The sequence below is a fragment of the Solanum verrucosum genome, unplaced genomic scaffold (assembly GCF_900185275.1).
Source record: "Solanum verrucosum unplaced genomic scaffold, falcon-dt-bn FXZP01000184.1, whole genome shotgun sequence".
Taxonomy (NCBI): domain Eukaryota; kingdom Viridiplantae; phylum Streptophyta; class Magnoliopsida; order Solanales; family Solanaceae; genus Solanum; species Solanum verrucosum.
In genome coordinates, this window is record NW_026020302.1 from 219,397 (window position 1) to 236,711 (window position 17,315).

Genomic DNA, 17,315 nt, shown 5'->3' on the forward strand with positions numbered 1-17,315 from the left:
AGTCTATTTTGGCGAAATAAATTTTTGAAATTAACTTTTTAAAAGAAACACTTGTATCATTGCATAGTAACTAAACAACTTTTGAATTATTTTTTTACCAAACAGGCTACTAGTAACAAAAATCACGTATTAAAACTTTGTGAAATAATTGGACTAAAAAATTGCATCTAGAAAGAAAAATTAGAAATAAAAAAATTGGAGTGATCATTGTCCTGTCACGGTAAAAAGTACCTATGTACATAAAAGTCCTCCAATTTGAACATAAAATTCCTCCAAATAATTGAATGAAAATAATATGATGCATCTAGTAATTCAAACTAAATGTAGTTGTCATTATGTTAACCGAAAAATACGGTTAATTAATTTTTGAAGATTATTTTTTAATTCAATAGATATATGTATTTAGTGAAATAGTGCGTAAAAGAATAATTATTAGAAATTAGACATAATATGGATTGATAATTACAAGTCGAATCATGAGTCGATAGCTACTAAGCATTGATTTAACTTTATTTTGGTGGCACAATTTTCAATTTGTACCTAAAATTAGTCTAAAAAGTCCTCATAGTACGTAGTAGGAAACAATAAATTAAAATGATTATTGAAAAAACTTTAGAGGAATTAAAAAGTGTATACATATAGACAATGAAAATCCCATTAATTAAGATGTGGTTTTATTTGTCAATAATCAATCTATAAGTGGTAAAACTTCCAAAATCTAACTTTCTGAATAAAGAAAAATAATCCGTATTACCACCGTGATTTTTGTGATAAGTTTTTCTTTTTTTTCTTCGTCAAAATTTAGGCAATTATATTAGTGGCCTACTTAATAGGCTGCTAAACTACTAAAAACAATAGGGTGAGTTCCGCGCATGTGTATGTGATTTTTTGAAAAATGTTTTGTTTCGAAGAATGACGAAAATGATTATTCTAATAAAAGTAGGTAAAATAAATTTCATAAATGATATGTGTGTTACCCACTTTTCAACACTTTACCCGACTCCACACCCCTACCTCCATCGCAGTGGCTCCTCAAGCTAATTTTTGGCCTAAAGCAAAAACAAATTGGAGGCTTAGTTTTTTTTTTTTTTTTAAATTCAAAGTTATTTCTTCTCTTTGATGAAAAGCTTTATTTTTCCTAGGAAAAATGATCAAATATGCCCCTAAACTATGTGAAAATGTCTTGATATACCCTGTTTGAAGTTTGACTCATCTATGTCCTCGCCGTCCAACTTTTCGTATATATATGCCCCTGTAGATGTTAGTTGCTTTGCTGGAAATACCAGCTCATTTTCTCTTTCTTTAAATAACAAATGGAATTGCCATATGTCATTTATTATATTAAAAAATGAATACACCTCTTTTAAATAGAATTAGATCCGTAAATCATATCCGACCCAAGGTGGCCGGAGTTTGAATCCCTCCGACAAGATCTAAAATGAGATGACATTTGACATTTGAAACGCAACTATTTTGGGGTCATTTGCTGGTTGTTTTGCCAGACCAGTGAGGTGTGGGGGTTGGGGTTTTGTCGGCTACCTTGGGGGTGGTGTTTTGGAGCTTGTGGTGGTTGGAGCTATTTGTCCGAGGTTGTGCGAATCAGTGAGCTCACTGGAGCTCTGTTGTTTCCTCATGGTTAGAGCTCGATTCTCACTTTTAATGGTGTTTTTCTTTTAGGAGAAAACGATGGATTTGGTTGGAGATGACATTTCTCCGACCAAACAAATTTGGTTGGATATGATTTGTCGGCTTATGTGAAATATCCACCAAGGGAATTTGGGTCGGATAGAATTTACGGGTCGGGTATTCTATTTAAAAGATGTGTATTCATTATTTAATATAAATAAATGACATGTGGTAATTAAAAGAAGATGTGACAATTCCATTTGTTATTTAAAGAAAGGAAAAATGAGTTGGTTATTTCCAGCAAAACAACTAACGTCAACAAGGGCATATATATGTGAAAAGTTGGACGGCGAGGGTACGGATGAGCCAAACTTCAAACGGGGTATATCTAGACATTTTCGCATAGTTTAGGGGCATATTGACCTTTTCCCCTTTTTTCTATGGTCTTAAACTAAAGATATAGTATCAAAATATTTTTTAATCTTATGATCTTAAACATGTCATGTGGAAGTTAAATTTAAAAATTGACAAAAAAGAAAAAAACATTCTTTAATGTTTCGAAACGAACTAAAAGAACGACACAATATAATTTATTTATTTTTGTTGAAAAATATTTATAATAATTACTAGAAATTGAGGCCCTCAAATTTGGGGGCGTAAACGAACGCCTCATTTATAAAGACATTGAACTGTCCCTGCCTCCATCTCCATCTCCACCTCCACCTCCTATTGTATTAGTGTATATTATATACAAATGCTTTAAAATCATATTTTTCGCTTACATACGAAATAAAAAAAAAAGTAATAACCCATTTATTTTCTTAAAAAAATATTTTATAATAAATTAAATATTTTTCATCAAAAACATTTTCTTCGGTCGTATATTAGTTTTCACTTTCAAAATTCAATTCATTGACAAATTCTTTTTTCTTTTTGACTTGCAATATGCCGATAAAACCAACATCCATTCTTGTCCTTTTATATACCTCAGCAAAAAGTAATTCATAATTTTGAAATTGAAAATACATGTGTAAGTCTTTTTTTTTGTGAACTATACGTGTGAAGTCATCATATAAATACATTATTTTTTTTTAATATATATTATAATATATAATTCAAATAAAAGTGATATTGAATCGCCTCTTGCCTAGGGTTACGAGAGAAGAAAATGATCATTTTCATGTTTTATGTATATTAGTGATGTCGTATCTCTTAACATGATAATATTCTCCTATATATGTATGAAACAAATCATATGAAATCTGTATTCAAATATATATCATATAGTCAAACTACGATTAAATTAAGATGCATGCACACGTCATATGGCTCATCAATTAATTAGCACAATTTCTATGTATGCATTAAAGTTTTTAATCAGTAAATTACTAAAATAAAGTGAAAAATATCATATATTATAATTCAATCATAAAAGAAGAAAAATAGTATGTGTCCGGCCATATCATGAATATGTGTTAGTTGATCTTTGCTTGTAAATAAATTCAACTTCTCTATATTCTTTTTCAGACTGTGGTAATCATTTAAAGGAATAAAACATGTATTCCTCAACAGTTTTAGTACAAACTTAGCTTTTCCTTTACCAACAACAATATATAATTATCACAACGGATGTCACTAGCTCGCATTTGGGAATAAAACTAACCTTTTATATATATATATATATATATATATATATATATATATATATATATATATATATATGCCTATTGAATTTAATATATGTGCTCGATAGAACTCAATAAATTTAAAAATCCACAAAGTATAGACAAAATTTAAAAATTCAACATACTAATACTTGAGGTCGTTGTCCTTCAGTACTCCCGAAGTTCAATTTTTTGATCCACTTTTGCATTTGACTTAAAAATGGGGTATATGTATACGTATGTGTATTGCCCCCCTCGTACCCATTTAATTGCTAGAAAGTGTGATGTGAATAAGTTGATCGGTCAATAAATTAAAAGTTCAAGATGATTAGAAAAAATACATTTCTTTCATTCATTTTTATTTGTTCATGTTTGATTAATTGACACATCATTTAAGAAGTAATTAATAAAATGATAAATTTACTATATCACCCCTTTGAATATACTAATCCAATATTTTAAAAAATATAATAAAAAATAACTATAGTTAATAATAAGAGAAAATTAAAAATTAATAACCCAATATTTCTTGATTTTTCAAACTGGACAAATAAAAATAATTGGAGCCTGGATGTGTACTAACATAGGACAAATAAGTTAATTATTCTTGATTTGGTACATTTGTGTTGTTTAGGATCTCCATAATTAAGGTGATCATGCATATTTTCGAGTTAATCATTTATATTGAAGTCGTTGACCATGACTTCCATTAGCATCGTCATCTTTGCATATAATTAATCTCCAGACAACTTTTATTTAATAATGCTAAAAACAGCCTAATTAATTAATAAGTCTACGATTATGTCCCTAATCAGATCTGTAATGTTAAATTACTGTACAAATTGCTGCAACAGAATATTATAATTATAGGCCAATTCGATGCATCGTCTCTTAATCATGATCAAGGGTTGGATGTCTCAAATTTTTTGTCAATAGAAATCGAATCCTAGTCCTTTTTTTTCCGTTTGACATCTGGTACTCGTATTGAAATTTAATTGAATTTGTATTCGCACATTGCGCAAGACCTACTTTTGGGGACAACGCTCTCAATAAGATTTTTTATATTTTCAAAGGTTATAATTAACTCAATACTTTTAATTAAGGATGAAGGAGCCATTCCACCACGATCCATAGGGTAGTCAAATCCTAATTTACTTACACTTAACAGTAAAATTACTATGCCGGTTTTTAGTGTCTTGAATTTTTTAATTATTTATTTAGAAGCACCTCTAGTGAGATTATCATGAATAACATTTTTTTGGATAACTAAACACATTTTATTATCGAAGTGGCAAAGTACAACTCAAAAAAGAAAAATAACACCAGGCCTTACTCCAAAAAAATTTAAAAAATAGCTCTTCCAAAAGATTTGTTTGTAATTGTAGACATTAAAATTTTATCATATTTAAATTAAAATAGAATTCTACTAGGAAAACTCAATCCATCTTGGTCACAGATTAGCTCTGTTAAGATTTCCGGACGCTACTTTACCTTAAATTCTACAATTCATAGAGGTATCTCGAATATCTCATAAAATTTTGGATATTCATAAATAAATCGAGATTTTAAATATCCCATAAACTATTGAGCTTCCATATATATAAATAAATCTAGATTTCAAATATCCCATAAAATCTTGAATATTCACAAAAAGATATCTCAAATATTTCATAAAATCTTGGATGATGTTTGATATTCTTGACAATCAAATTTATCAGAAATAGATTCATATCATATTATATTCAAGAAATACGCTATATATTAACGGTCCACTAATCATGATGAATATTTATTAGGAGAGCATAATCAAATCTTCGTTTTATTATATTTTATTTTATTTTATTTGTGATTTCAATTTATTTTTCACCACTTTTATACTTAAATTATTATGTTTTGTTACTAATAATATAGTTTAGACGGTACTGTCTTTTGAATACAATACGTCAACTACAACCAAGTGTTCATTAGTTTGCTTTAAATGTTAGATCCAATTTATTGAAAATTTTGTATTCGCCACCTGGCTGGTATACTTTAATTTCAACAAAAATATTTGACATACAACTAGATTCAGTAATTTCTACATGATAACGGTATTATATTGTAGATACAAATATGAAACTTTGAAAATATTGAATATTGTTTAGAGTAAATGTGGTTCAATAGCATTAATTTTTATTTTTATTTTTTCATTGTAGAAATTGATAAGAGAAAATAGCGCAGCTAATTGAGGACAAACTGAATGAAAACACAGAATTGGAGACTCAGTGAATTATATAATAAGACCACATACTTTAATATTATTCTAGTATAATACGATTTGTACATCTTAATTCTTCCATAAAAGAGAATGAGAAAATATAAAATACTTTAGAATGTTTACACTACCCCTTATGTAATATTTTAATTATTATTTTTTTCAAAAAAAGAGACTACTATTATACTATATATGCGATCGCCATATATATTGTCACCCATGCATGATCATGACAATTGACAGCCGTACAATAATTTACGTACACTTGCAAATTCTTTTTGTGGGATCCCAAATATGTCCAATTGTGTTTTTCCGTCTTAAATTATTTATCGTAATTTTAAAAATAATTATTTTAATTTAATTATTTATTATTTTAGAAATATAAGATAAAATTAATTATATTTTCCTTAGTAATTATTTTGAACATTACAAACATCTTAATAGAGTAAATATTTATTAATATTGAGAAATTACATCTTAAAATAAAAATGATGATAAAATAGTAATTAATATTTCTTTAAAAAAGAGGAACACAACAAATAATTTGATATGAGACGAAAGAAAATATATATTTCTTTTATTTTTCTTGTTGCCAATCCCAATGGTCAATTTTATTTTATTTTGGTCGGAGAAGGTAGCTATAGCTAGGTGTCTTGCTATTTAAACATTGAACAATATCATGACTACAAACAACTTGACCAATATAATGCTTGTGTGAATAGAACACAAAAACTTACTATTCATTAATTCAACCAATTTTCGGTAAACCACCTTTTCCTGGAGTTTATCGTTTTCTCCTTTTTGAAATTCGATGTTTACATTATAATTCATATATATGTAACTTCAACGACGACAATTCACAAAAGTCCACTAATATAAAAATGATTTTTCAGTAAATTAATTTAAATATATCATTTATATTCGCTACTAAAAGAATCACTATTTTTCTATTTAAATTGCTCACTAAAAAATATTCAGTGATTATTTTCGTATGTATTTTAATTAAATTGGCGATAGTCATGTGTTTTCGTAAAATAAAAAAATCAAAGCTTCCAGATTATTTAAACTTGTTTAAAAGCATATGTAGATAGAAAGTCGAAGGGATGATTAGGCAGAAGGAAGAAAAATGTATGGCCTTCCTTTTTTTAATTTTTTTATTTGCTCACCACTAAAATAAATAGGAATTAGCCAGTGACAAATCAATTTATAGGTAACAACAAAATTTGTTTTTGCTAATTTTATTTAACTACGAATTAATGATATATTATCACAAAATTCTTGTTAGTGTTGATAGAATGTATGCGTCCATTAACAATCAATGGATCAGGTCCCTTGATAGAATAAAAGTGTGGAAAGTAAATAACTCAAAGTAAAATAGACACGAGAATTTTACATGGAAACATCGTTGATCAAGGGAGGAAAAAACCACAACCTCTCTCACAGAGTTTCAACCACTTCACTCAAAACAGAGCAATGACTTCAAATTACAATAGCAATCGTAAAGAACAATTAATTAGCGATAAATTAGTTCACGGTAAATTCTATATATATTTTTTCCTTGTGACATCAAGGTGGCTTGAAAAATTTAAGAATAGAATGTCAAGAAGTTTCAAATTCTAGCTAGAGTAGTTGATGAATGCAATAATTTCTTCTCTTGACCTATCTATATATTCTTGTACATCCTATTTGGAATTCCTTTGTCTAATTTTTCATAGACATATCTAAATTTAAGATCTTGAAAAATATTGATTCTTGTTTTTCATCATTTTATTGATCCCCCCCCACCCCCCCTACCCACTATTTTTTTTCTTTCTAAATATTCGTAACCGTCTTTGTCATCTTCAAAATAATGTTACATCTTAGAGTCAACCCCCTTGCATTGAGTATCTTTGATCGCCTAAGTGATTCAATTTTATTTTTATCACGGGCATCAATGTATATAACTTAAACTCACATAAAAATGATAGATTTTGATAATAACATTTTAATAACTAGCAATATCTTAAATGTATTCGTAATTATTGATGTGGTGACATATATAATATGTACAAGTAAGTATGTTCTCAGCGTGTGTGTATATATATATATATTATGGAACTTGAGTTCAATTAAATTAGAAAAAAATAGTCATAATCTAAATAGGTTGAGAGAAATAGGAACAGAAGTTTTGGACGGAGGAATAACCGTTAAGATATGGTTTGAGTTATTTTTTTATTTCATCGATCTTGTATATTGACCTGGTGTAAGAATCTATTACTCACTAGCAAATATCATATCATAATCATCATGATATACACCATATGATCCGATCCCCCTTTGATCTAACTGAGGCGGAGCTAGAAGCCTAACTTATAAATTGAACCCACTAGGTTTAATTTGTCCCAAATCTTATATTTGTGTTATAAATTTTATTAAATATGTATATAAATATTGTGTTGTATTCATTTTAAATCCATTTAATAGCATTTGAAATAGTTTTAATAAAAAAAAACTTATTTAGAAATCATTAAATTCAAATTTTGAATTTGTCTTATAATAAGTAGTCAGGCTAGAGTTGTAACTCCTTAGATATGTACCTAAATCAAACGATTGCAAAATAATAATTAAACAGTATAGATTGTGATTTCGAGTTTATTTCTCTTGCATTATTTACAATCATTATATTGTACAATATATGTATTGCAAACAATAAACCTCATGATCTTAATTTCTAGAGGGATGATAAATAATCTATATATAATTGAACGAAAAACACTATCTATTTTTTGGTTCAAAAACATCACTCTAGACCATGATGTTTCTAAGTCCTTTGGGATTGAACCATGTTCACCATATTCATAGCAGCATTTTTCCATTGCAAGGCTGCATTGAAGTTTAATCCAGAAATGACAAACTCCTTTGCTTTATTGATAAAATCAATGTCTTCTTCTTTTTGAACATGCAACCTCTTTGGACATTTGAGCAAACTAAGATAAGTACCCAAGTCATGTACACAAGAAGGATTATGCATCTTGAAAAAATCTAATAAGATTTCAACTCCAACATGTGCATAACATGAGCAACTCCATGGTACCTCATATTTTCCACCCAAAACCCTAAAATTCTCATTTAGAAAAACCCCAGGAAGTTTTGTTATAGGGTCATTTACATTTGTTATTCTCAACACTTTTACACCTAATTCTTCACACCTCTCTTTGAAGCCTGAGTTTCCAACTCTTGGCCCTCCAAAGGAAAAAACAGTTACAGGTACAGTGTGATCATCATGAGTATTCAACCCTAACTCTGCAATGTCATAAGCTAGTAAGAGGGCTAATGCACTCCCCATGCTATGTCCAGCTAAAGTTATACTCAGTTCCTCTCCTTTATACTTATTTACTACTCTCCCTATCTCAGATAGTAATTGCTCGCGACAACTTCCAAGGCCAAACTTCTTGTCTTCATTGGAAGTGTACAAACTCAAGAATCCAGCTTCAACCTTAACCTGAGGTCTCGGATTATGAGGATCAAGACTAGCAGGAGTCAATGAGCTCATCAAATTGGCTATCCATTCAGGGATAGTGACCGTTCCACGAAAAGTAACAACTACATCTCTCCTCCCAAGTCTCTTTGTTTCTTCATCATTTGATACTGCAATATAACCAATCCATTTTCCACATGATGAGCCAATACTAATATTATTTGGGAAGACATGATTTATTATGTCTGGAGTAGCATATATGTATTTTGTCACTTGATAACCTGATTCACCTAACCCTACTTCACTCAACATACTCCTCTTCCCATACTTGCAATTTAAGTATCTTTTTGAATTTGGATCAAGATCAAATGCATCATAACAAGCAGCCACAAACTCTCCATATCGAATAATCTCTGATCGGAGGAGAGAGTCCAATGGATCAACTAGGTTTTCCCAGTTTTTTGACCCTTGAACTTCTCTCCACATGGAAGACAATCTCCCAGTATTACTACTACTACTACTATTACTACAATGACGATCCATTGCAATATTATCAGTACTAGTAGTAACACTAGGAGCAATGTTCTTCGTAGGTGATAATTTGGGACTGAGACGTAGTTGTTGTAATGTCAAAGGTGGTGCAGGTGCAATTGAGATACCTTCATTTGGTTTTACCATACATGGCTTAGGCAAAAACTCTTCTGAAAATGTAGGAAAGTTTAGATTTGGAATATTTGGTAACCTAAGCATTGTATGAATTCAAAAGATAGTAATATTATTTAAGAGCTAGGAAGAACTAGAGAGGGAGTGAGAGCTCTAGATGAATTATATATATCAAGGGTTATTTACTTATTTATATATTGTGTTTATTTGTCATGGACTATATGGTGAGAATTGAAAAAGGTGTTGTTGAGGTGGGGTATGGGGAGTGGGGGCGTGGGGTGTACAGGGGAAAAATGAAGAAAATAAAGGCATGTTTGGCGAGTAATTTGACTGAGCAAGGAAAAATTCCAATAAATGTATTAAATTAAGTGGTCGGTTTGGGCTCAAATTATTTGTTTAATTTTTGCGGCTACAAATAAAATAAAGCCAAAAAACATAATATAAAAATACGGTTTTCCTAATTTCTTTTCAAGTGGTTGACTTCAAAGGTGCGTTTTGCTATGTGGACGAATTTTAGCGTGTTCTATTTTTTATTTTTTCTTCCCTCAATTTTTCTTATTCTTTTTATAGTGTATCTTAGTATGAAAAAATATGTCCTAAAAAGGAAAGTTTCACCATATACCATAATCTAATTAAAGTAGGACCAATTCACAATTGATAAATGGTCTTTAATATAATTATTTTTCTCCCCATAAGCTTGTTGAATATTAAGTTAGTTATGCACTAAATTGATTTTGATGATGACAACCTAAGATATCTAATATTTGGTGTGGTTAAAATTTAGTTGTTTGTTTATTTTTGGATGTCTAAATATGAATACATGTTTGAATATATATTGAGATATTATATTTAGATTCAAACAGATAATAATTTTTTTTAAAAAATTTAGCATCTGAACGTATATTAGCTATATTTAAACTTGATAAATGTAGAATTTAAATAAATTGCTACTATTACATTTATAAAAGTTAGGGAAAAAAATATTAATCCACATGGTACTGTTATATACATATATAAATGGTTTTTTTAATGAACCACACACTAAAAGTGATCGATGATGATGGTGGTCATCAATGATATATAGTTATGAGGTAGTAATATTTATTAGTGTTCATAATTATAAAATGGAGGTTGGTGATGATGGTAGTAAGATGGTGGACATAAGTGATGAATTGCATGTGACAAGTCATGTGTTGGAAGTCGAGGGCGATGAACCAATATAAATTCTAAACTCAAAATTCTAAATCCTAACCTCCTTCGTAATGACTAGTTGCGTAGTCATGAAGGTACCGTTGTGTAGTAGAGGCTAATGCATACCAATATAAAAACAATACACTGCTTAGTGGTATTCTTAATTTTTCTAATTATTGATTCAATTATACGAAATATTAATCTTGCTTCGTGGATGACGATTTAGCTTTATTAAATTAAACTTCCCATGAGTTTTGTCTTCACACATTATATTTATAGTAAGTTGTAAAATAATACTAATAAAAAAAAATCAAGATGGTCAACGCGATAATTCTTCTCTAAAGGAGTTTACTCGAAAGAAAGTCAACACGTATGGCCCAACCTTTTCACTAAAATTATTAGTTCCCTTTTTAGGGTAAAAAGGAAACCTAGTATATTCATGTATCTATAAAAAAAAAAAAAGCTCTATATTTTATTATTCTTCCAAGATTGAGATTTGAGTGACATGAATCCATACATTTTATTCACCCAAACACGAGTTTTAGATGTACCCATCATATTTTTTTAACTTGTACTTTCTTTACAAATGAAAAATGACCAACCCAATAATAATTGCTAGCAAATTTTACCTAAAAAAAAAGAAGAAGAACAGGATATCCGGAATCAGAAATTTTAGCTCGGATTTTAAATCACTTTTTTTTATTGATTTTGAATGGATTATCTATACATACTAGATAAAATTTTCAACTATCAAGCCTAAAATTTTAAAATTGATACAATCTCTGATCGATCTCTGGTGTTTTATTGAACGTATTCGACCTTTAGTTAAACGAAATGGACTTTGGTCTAACGTTGGTATCATTTATAAGAATTTACAAATGCATGTTACGTTGCAGACTAGGTACAAGGAACTGGACTTTCAAGTTTGCAAGCTAGAATTATAATATGGAAAGGTAACAAATTATTAGGCTTTAAGATTATATATATATATATATATATATATATATATCCAATCTGTTTTTAGTGATAGATCCAAATTAATTACTATAATTAGGGGTGAACATAATTTGGACAAAATCAAAATTCAAAATTTTCCTATATTATATTAGTTGTTTCAGATTTTCGTATCTTGGTAGTCTACCCATTAGACGTTAGCCCAACGCTAAGTCCAATAGTATCAAATGTCAATACGAAATGTACTTGGCTCATACACTCACTTCTTATTGCATGAGTCATTTAGAGATAGGTCAACTGATTAATTGTCAAGCGACACAGATACAGAAACATAAACAATCACATTATCACCTCTTTAACTTAATTAGTATTTGTTGAGGCCTCTCTTTGATAATAGTTAATGTCTTTCGATGCTTGTTTCCTTTTTTTGTTGTTGAATAAAGATCTATATCAATCTGCACTATGACTATAATTTCTATAGAATAAAGAGAATTTACGTATTATGAGAATATCATTGAAGTAGAATAGCTAATGAAATAGTTCAGTCACAATTGATTAACATGGACAGACTATGCCGCTTACGTTTAATTTGAGAGTATATTAGATTGTCTTTTTTATATTTGACAATAGAGACCTCCAGAATAAATGACAAAATGAATGCCTAAACTAATTTCCCCAAATAAGAATGCTTTGAAAATATCTACTGCCGAAATTATATAATATGCTGATGCAGCTTGTACCTCATCATGATATTGAGGTTTTAGAGAGTCTCATCTAAATTTAAAATTGTCATATATTTTTTTACTTAATTAATTATCTGTTTCTTATTTAATTCTCTAAATAATGAACCAAACATATCAAAATATGTTTTTATATATAGTGATTGGCAAACATGGAGATAAGACTCGAACCGGCAAGGGTATAGTCATGAAGTATCAAGGGCTTCATTCGTATCTCCTTGGATAAAAAATTATACAATTTATATATGTTTATTTACTTCTTTATATTTTAAACTCCTTTAATGAAAATCTTGACTCCGTCATTATAAAGCTAGTTCCAAGTCTCTTTATACATGCACTAATATCAATATTGAAGTGTGTGATCATTTAATTTGAAAACTTATCGAGGTTACAATAGTTCTGTGGATGTGGAAGTACTAAAAAAATGTTTATAGTATGGGGAGTGTATATACTATATACTACTACTACCATCAAAGTTATTAGAAATTTATGATAGTATACATTTTTCTTAAACATATAGAATTGAATATAGTCGCTCTTCGATTGGCTCATGTAAATTTTCTGTTCTATCGGTATAAAAATGCAATTTCTAATATAATATAATGCTGCAAAATTATCATATAGTCCTATAATTGCCCATGAATTAATTAATCAGACACTGGGCTTCTCTAATTTCATTTGGAACTTGAAAGTGACAAAAGTTGGTAAAATAATCCGACTTCAGTGAAGAATATATTTATACTTTGCCGTGTCACACGATTTAGAAAAAAATTAATTATAGGGCCATTCAAATTAATTTAGAATATATTTGTTTCAAATACTTCTAACCTCATTTTTAGCTTAATATATCATACATCATAAACACACTTGTCTACCTCTGGACTCTGGTATATATGATCAGTTGGCTCTTTCTGCCATCACAACAGTATACTATTCTATTTGAGATGTAATTAGCACAGCAGACCAAAAAGAGTTGCATTGGACGGATAACATTCTTTCATTCTTAATAAGATATTTTAGATTTAATCTATGAGTACGAAAAGAAAAAAAAGAGTGTTCTTTACTTACAATGACTTTTATATATGTAGCACAAATTTAAATTAATAAGTCGGGGCCTCAATGCGAATATAGACACCGAATGGAAAGATAGTACATCAGACAAAGCACCAATAGAGAGTATAGACAAAATCTAAGATTTAGAGTAAACGTTGCTTTTAGCAATTAAAAAGGGATTAAACAACACAATTATTGAATTGGGTCACAATTTTGTTGAAATTTAAATGAAAAAGAAAGTTAACTACTCTGATTTGATTGATCAATTTTCATTCTTCGATTTGAACGTAAACATAGACTAACTAACTTAATTATCTTTTCTCCGATATATATATGTAGATTGTATCATTTTAGCTTTTGGCCACAAACTTTATATCTGATATATACAAAATGTAAACATAATAACTAAAAAGGACGAAATCCAAAGAAACAGTACTAAATAGGCAAATTATACAGTTTGATGTCTGGTTTAATAGCAAGCCAAAAATAAACACCATAAAAGATTTTTATTTAACATTGAGGCGGATTTAGAGTATCGGGTGACCAATTAAAACTGATCAAAGAAAAATTAAACTGCTAAGTAAACTAACATATGTTATCTCCAATTTTGTCCACTCTTGTTAATTTCTTACCTGTTACAATTTGAACACCGACCAACATTTTTTTGTTTATTGTCTAGTCCAAAAGAAACATAAAAATGTTTTTTATAACTAACGTACGCATTTTTTTTTTCGTTTGTGTAGGGAGAATATTCAACAAAGGGGTCCAATCCCATTTAACATAATTGGAAATACAACAAAAGCCTATAGTCTATGATGCTATTATAAGCTAGCCATATGTGAACATCATTTTTTATATAATTTATTAATTAATTATTGTAGAGAAAGATATGTGAATTTCTTTTGACTGGATCAAAATTTAGTTCATTCATCCTGATCTAATTAAAGAAAATATACACATGGAGGAATAAAATGAAATTTGTCTTACCGAGAAGAATTCAATAATTCAAATAAGAATAATATAGAAAAGGCAATAAATAAAATTTTGAATCAAGTTTGCAAATTTAATTAGAAGACATTTATTATTAATGGAATTTCAATCTACCTTACGGTAATACAACACCACATATCATTTTTTCATATATTGGACATTTAGGAGTCATTTTAGAGGAAATAAGTGATTTTTTTAGTTTTTCTTTTTTATGTATATTAGATCATCAATATTTTAGTCATATGACTTTTTGATGATTTTTTTGCAAAACCTTTACGGAATCCACCGTGGGGAGTTGGGGAAGCAGTATGTGAAGCCTCACCATTTTTTTCCATATATTTTAGGCATTAGGGAGCCATTTTACTAGAATTGTGTGTTAGCCCGTGAATATTTTAGTGATATGACTTTCATACGATTATTTTGCAAAACCTTTACAGGACTCTTTGTAGGGAGTTGGAGGAGCAGTACATGAAACTTCACCATTTTTTGCACATATTTTAGGCATTTAGGATCCATTTTACAGGAATTAGGTGATTTTCTCAATTTTTCGTGTTTGTTAGACCATGAATATTTTGGTAATATGACTTACAGATGATTTTTTCGCAAAATCTTTACGAAATCCTTCGTAGAGAGTTGGAGGAGCAATACATAAAGCCTCACTATTTTTTGCACATATATTAGGCATTTAGGAGCCATTTTACAGGAATTATGCGATTTTCTCAATTTTCTTGTGTGTGTTAGATCATAAATATTTTGGTTATATTTGCTTCCGAATAATTTTTTACAAAATCTTTACGAAACCCCGTGTAAGGAGTTAAGAGAGCAGTATGTGAAGCCTCACCCTTTTGTGTACATATTTTGGAAATTTAGGATCCATTTTAAAGGAATCAGGCAATTTTCTCAGTTTTCGTATGTTAGCTCATGAATATTTTGGTGATATCACTTTCGGATGTTTTTTTGCAAAAGCTTTACGGATGTTTTCATAGGGAGTAGGGGAAGCAGTATGTGAAGCCTCACACTTGTTTGCACATATTTTGGGTATTTAGGAGCCATTTTACTTAAATTAGGCGACTTTTTCAGTTTTTCGTGTGTGTTAGCTCATGAATATTTTGGTGATATGGCTTCATGACGATTTATTCGCAAAACCTTTACGGAACTCTTCATATGGAGTTAGGGGAGTAGTACGCGATGCTTCACTATTTTTTACCCAAATTTTGGGCATTTATGATACATTTTATAGAATTAGACAATTTTCTCAGTTTATTATGTGTATTATCTCATGAATATTTTGGTAATATGACTTCGAGATGATTTTTTTGCAAAAACCTTTACGGAACCCTCCGTAGGAGTTGGGGGAGAAGTATGTGAAATCTCACCATTTTTTACACATATTTTACAAATTTAGGATCTATTTTACAGACTAAAGCGATTTTCTCAATTTTTTGTGTGTGTTAGCCAATGAATATTTTGCTGATATGACCTTCAAATGATTTTTTAAAAAAACTTTTACAGAAATCTACGTAGGGAGTTAGGGGAGCAGTATGCGAAGACTCGCCATTTTTTTCAAAATTTAGGAGACATTTATCAGGAATTAGGCAATTGTCTCAATTTTTCGTGTGTGATAGCCTAAAAATATTTTAATGATATGACTTTTGGATGATTTTTTTTGCAAAACCTTTACAAAATCTTCCATAGGGAGTTAGAGGAGTAGTCCGTGAAGCTTCACCATTTTTTACACATATTTTTTACTTTAGGAATCTATTTTACAGGAATTAGGTGGTTTTTTCAATTTTTCGTGTGTATTAGCCCATGGATCTAACGCATTGGACCTCCGTAGTGAGTTGGGGAAGCATTGCATATAGTCCCACCATTTTAAGGCATATTTTCGCATTTACGAGCCAACCTTTAGGAATTATGCGAATTTCTTGGTTTTCATGTATATTAGCCCATAGATCTGGCTCCTTGGAGCACCCAATTTTTTTTTCTAAAAAAACTTTATGAGGACCTCTGTAATGAGTTGGAGAAGCATTGCGTATAGTCCCACCATTTTAAGGCATATTTTCGCATTTACGAACTAACTTTTAGGAATTAGCCAATTTTCTCAATTTTTCGTGTGTATTATCCTATGAATCTGGTGCCTTGGAGGACCCAAAAAAAATTCTGAATAAACTTTATGAGTACCACCGTAATGAGTTGGGGAAGTATTGTGTATAATCCCACCATTTTAAGCCATATTTTCGCATTTACAATGTAACTTTTAAGAATTAACCGATTTTCTTGATTTTTCGTGTGTTAATCCCTATGGATCTAGCGCCTTAGAGCACCGAAAAAAAATTCTGAAAAAAACTTTATGAGGACCGCCATATGAGTTAGGAAAGATTTGCGTATAGTCTCACAATTTTTAAGACATATTTTTGCATTTATGAGCCAACTTTTAGAATTAGCCGACTATCTCGATTTTTCGTGTGTATTAGTCCATGGATATTGCGCCTTAGAGCACCCAAAAAATTTTCTGAGAAAACTTTATGTAGACCTCCGTAATGAGTTGGGGAAGCATTGCGTATAATCCCATCATTTTTAGGCATATTTTCACAGTAACGAGCCAACTTTTAAGAATTAGCCGACTTTCTTGATTTTTCGTGTGTATAAGCCCATGGATCTAGAGCCTTGGAGCACCCAAAAAAGATTTCTGGAAAAACTTTATGATGACTTTCGTACTGAGT

At 29.8% G+C, this 17,315-nt stretch overlaps 1 protein-coding gene across 1 annotated transcript; it reads right to left on the reverse strand.

Annotated features, from left to right (window-relative positions):
* Window positions 1-8,344: 8,344 nt before the first annotated feature.
* On the reverse strand, window positions 8,345-9,679 carry LOC125834861 (galactolipase DONGLE, chloroplastic-like). The gene has a single exon (XM_049514015.1). It carries the CDS (start codon window positions 9,677-9,679, stop codon window positions 8,345-8,347), a length of 1,335 nt encoding a protein of 444 aa, XP_049369972.1.
* Window positions 9,680-17,315: the final 7,636 nt, after the last annotated feature.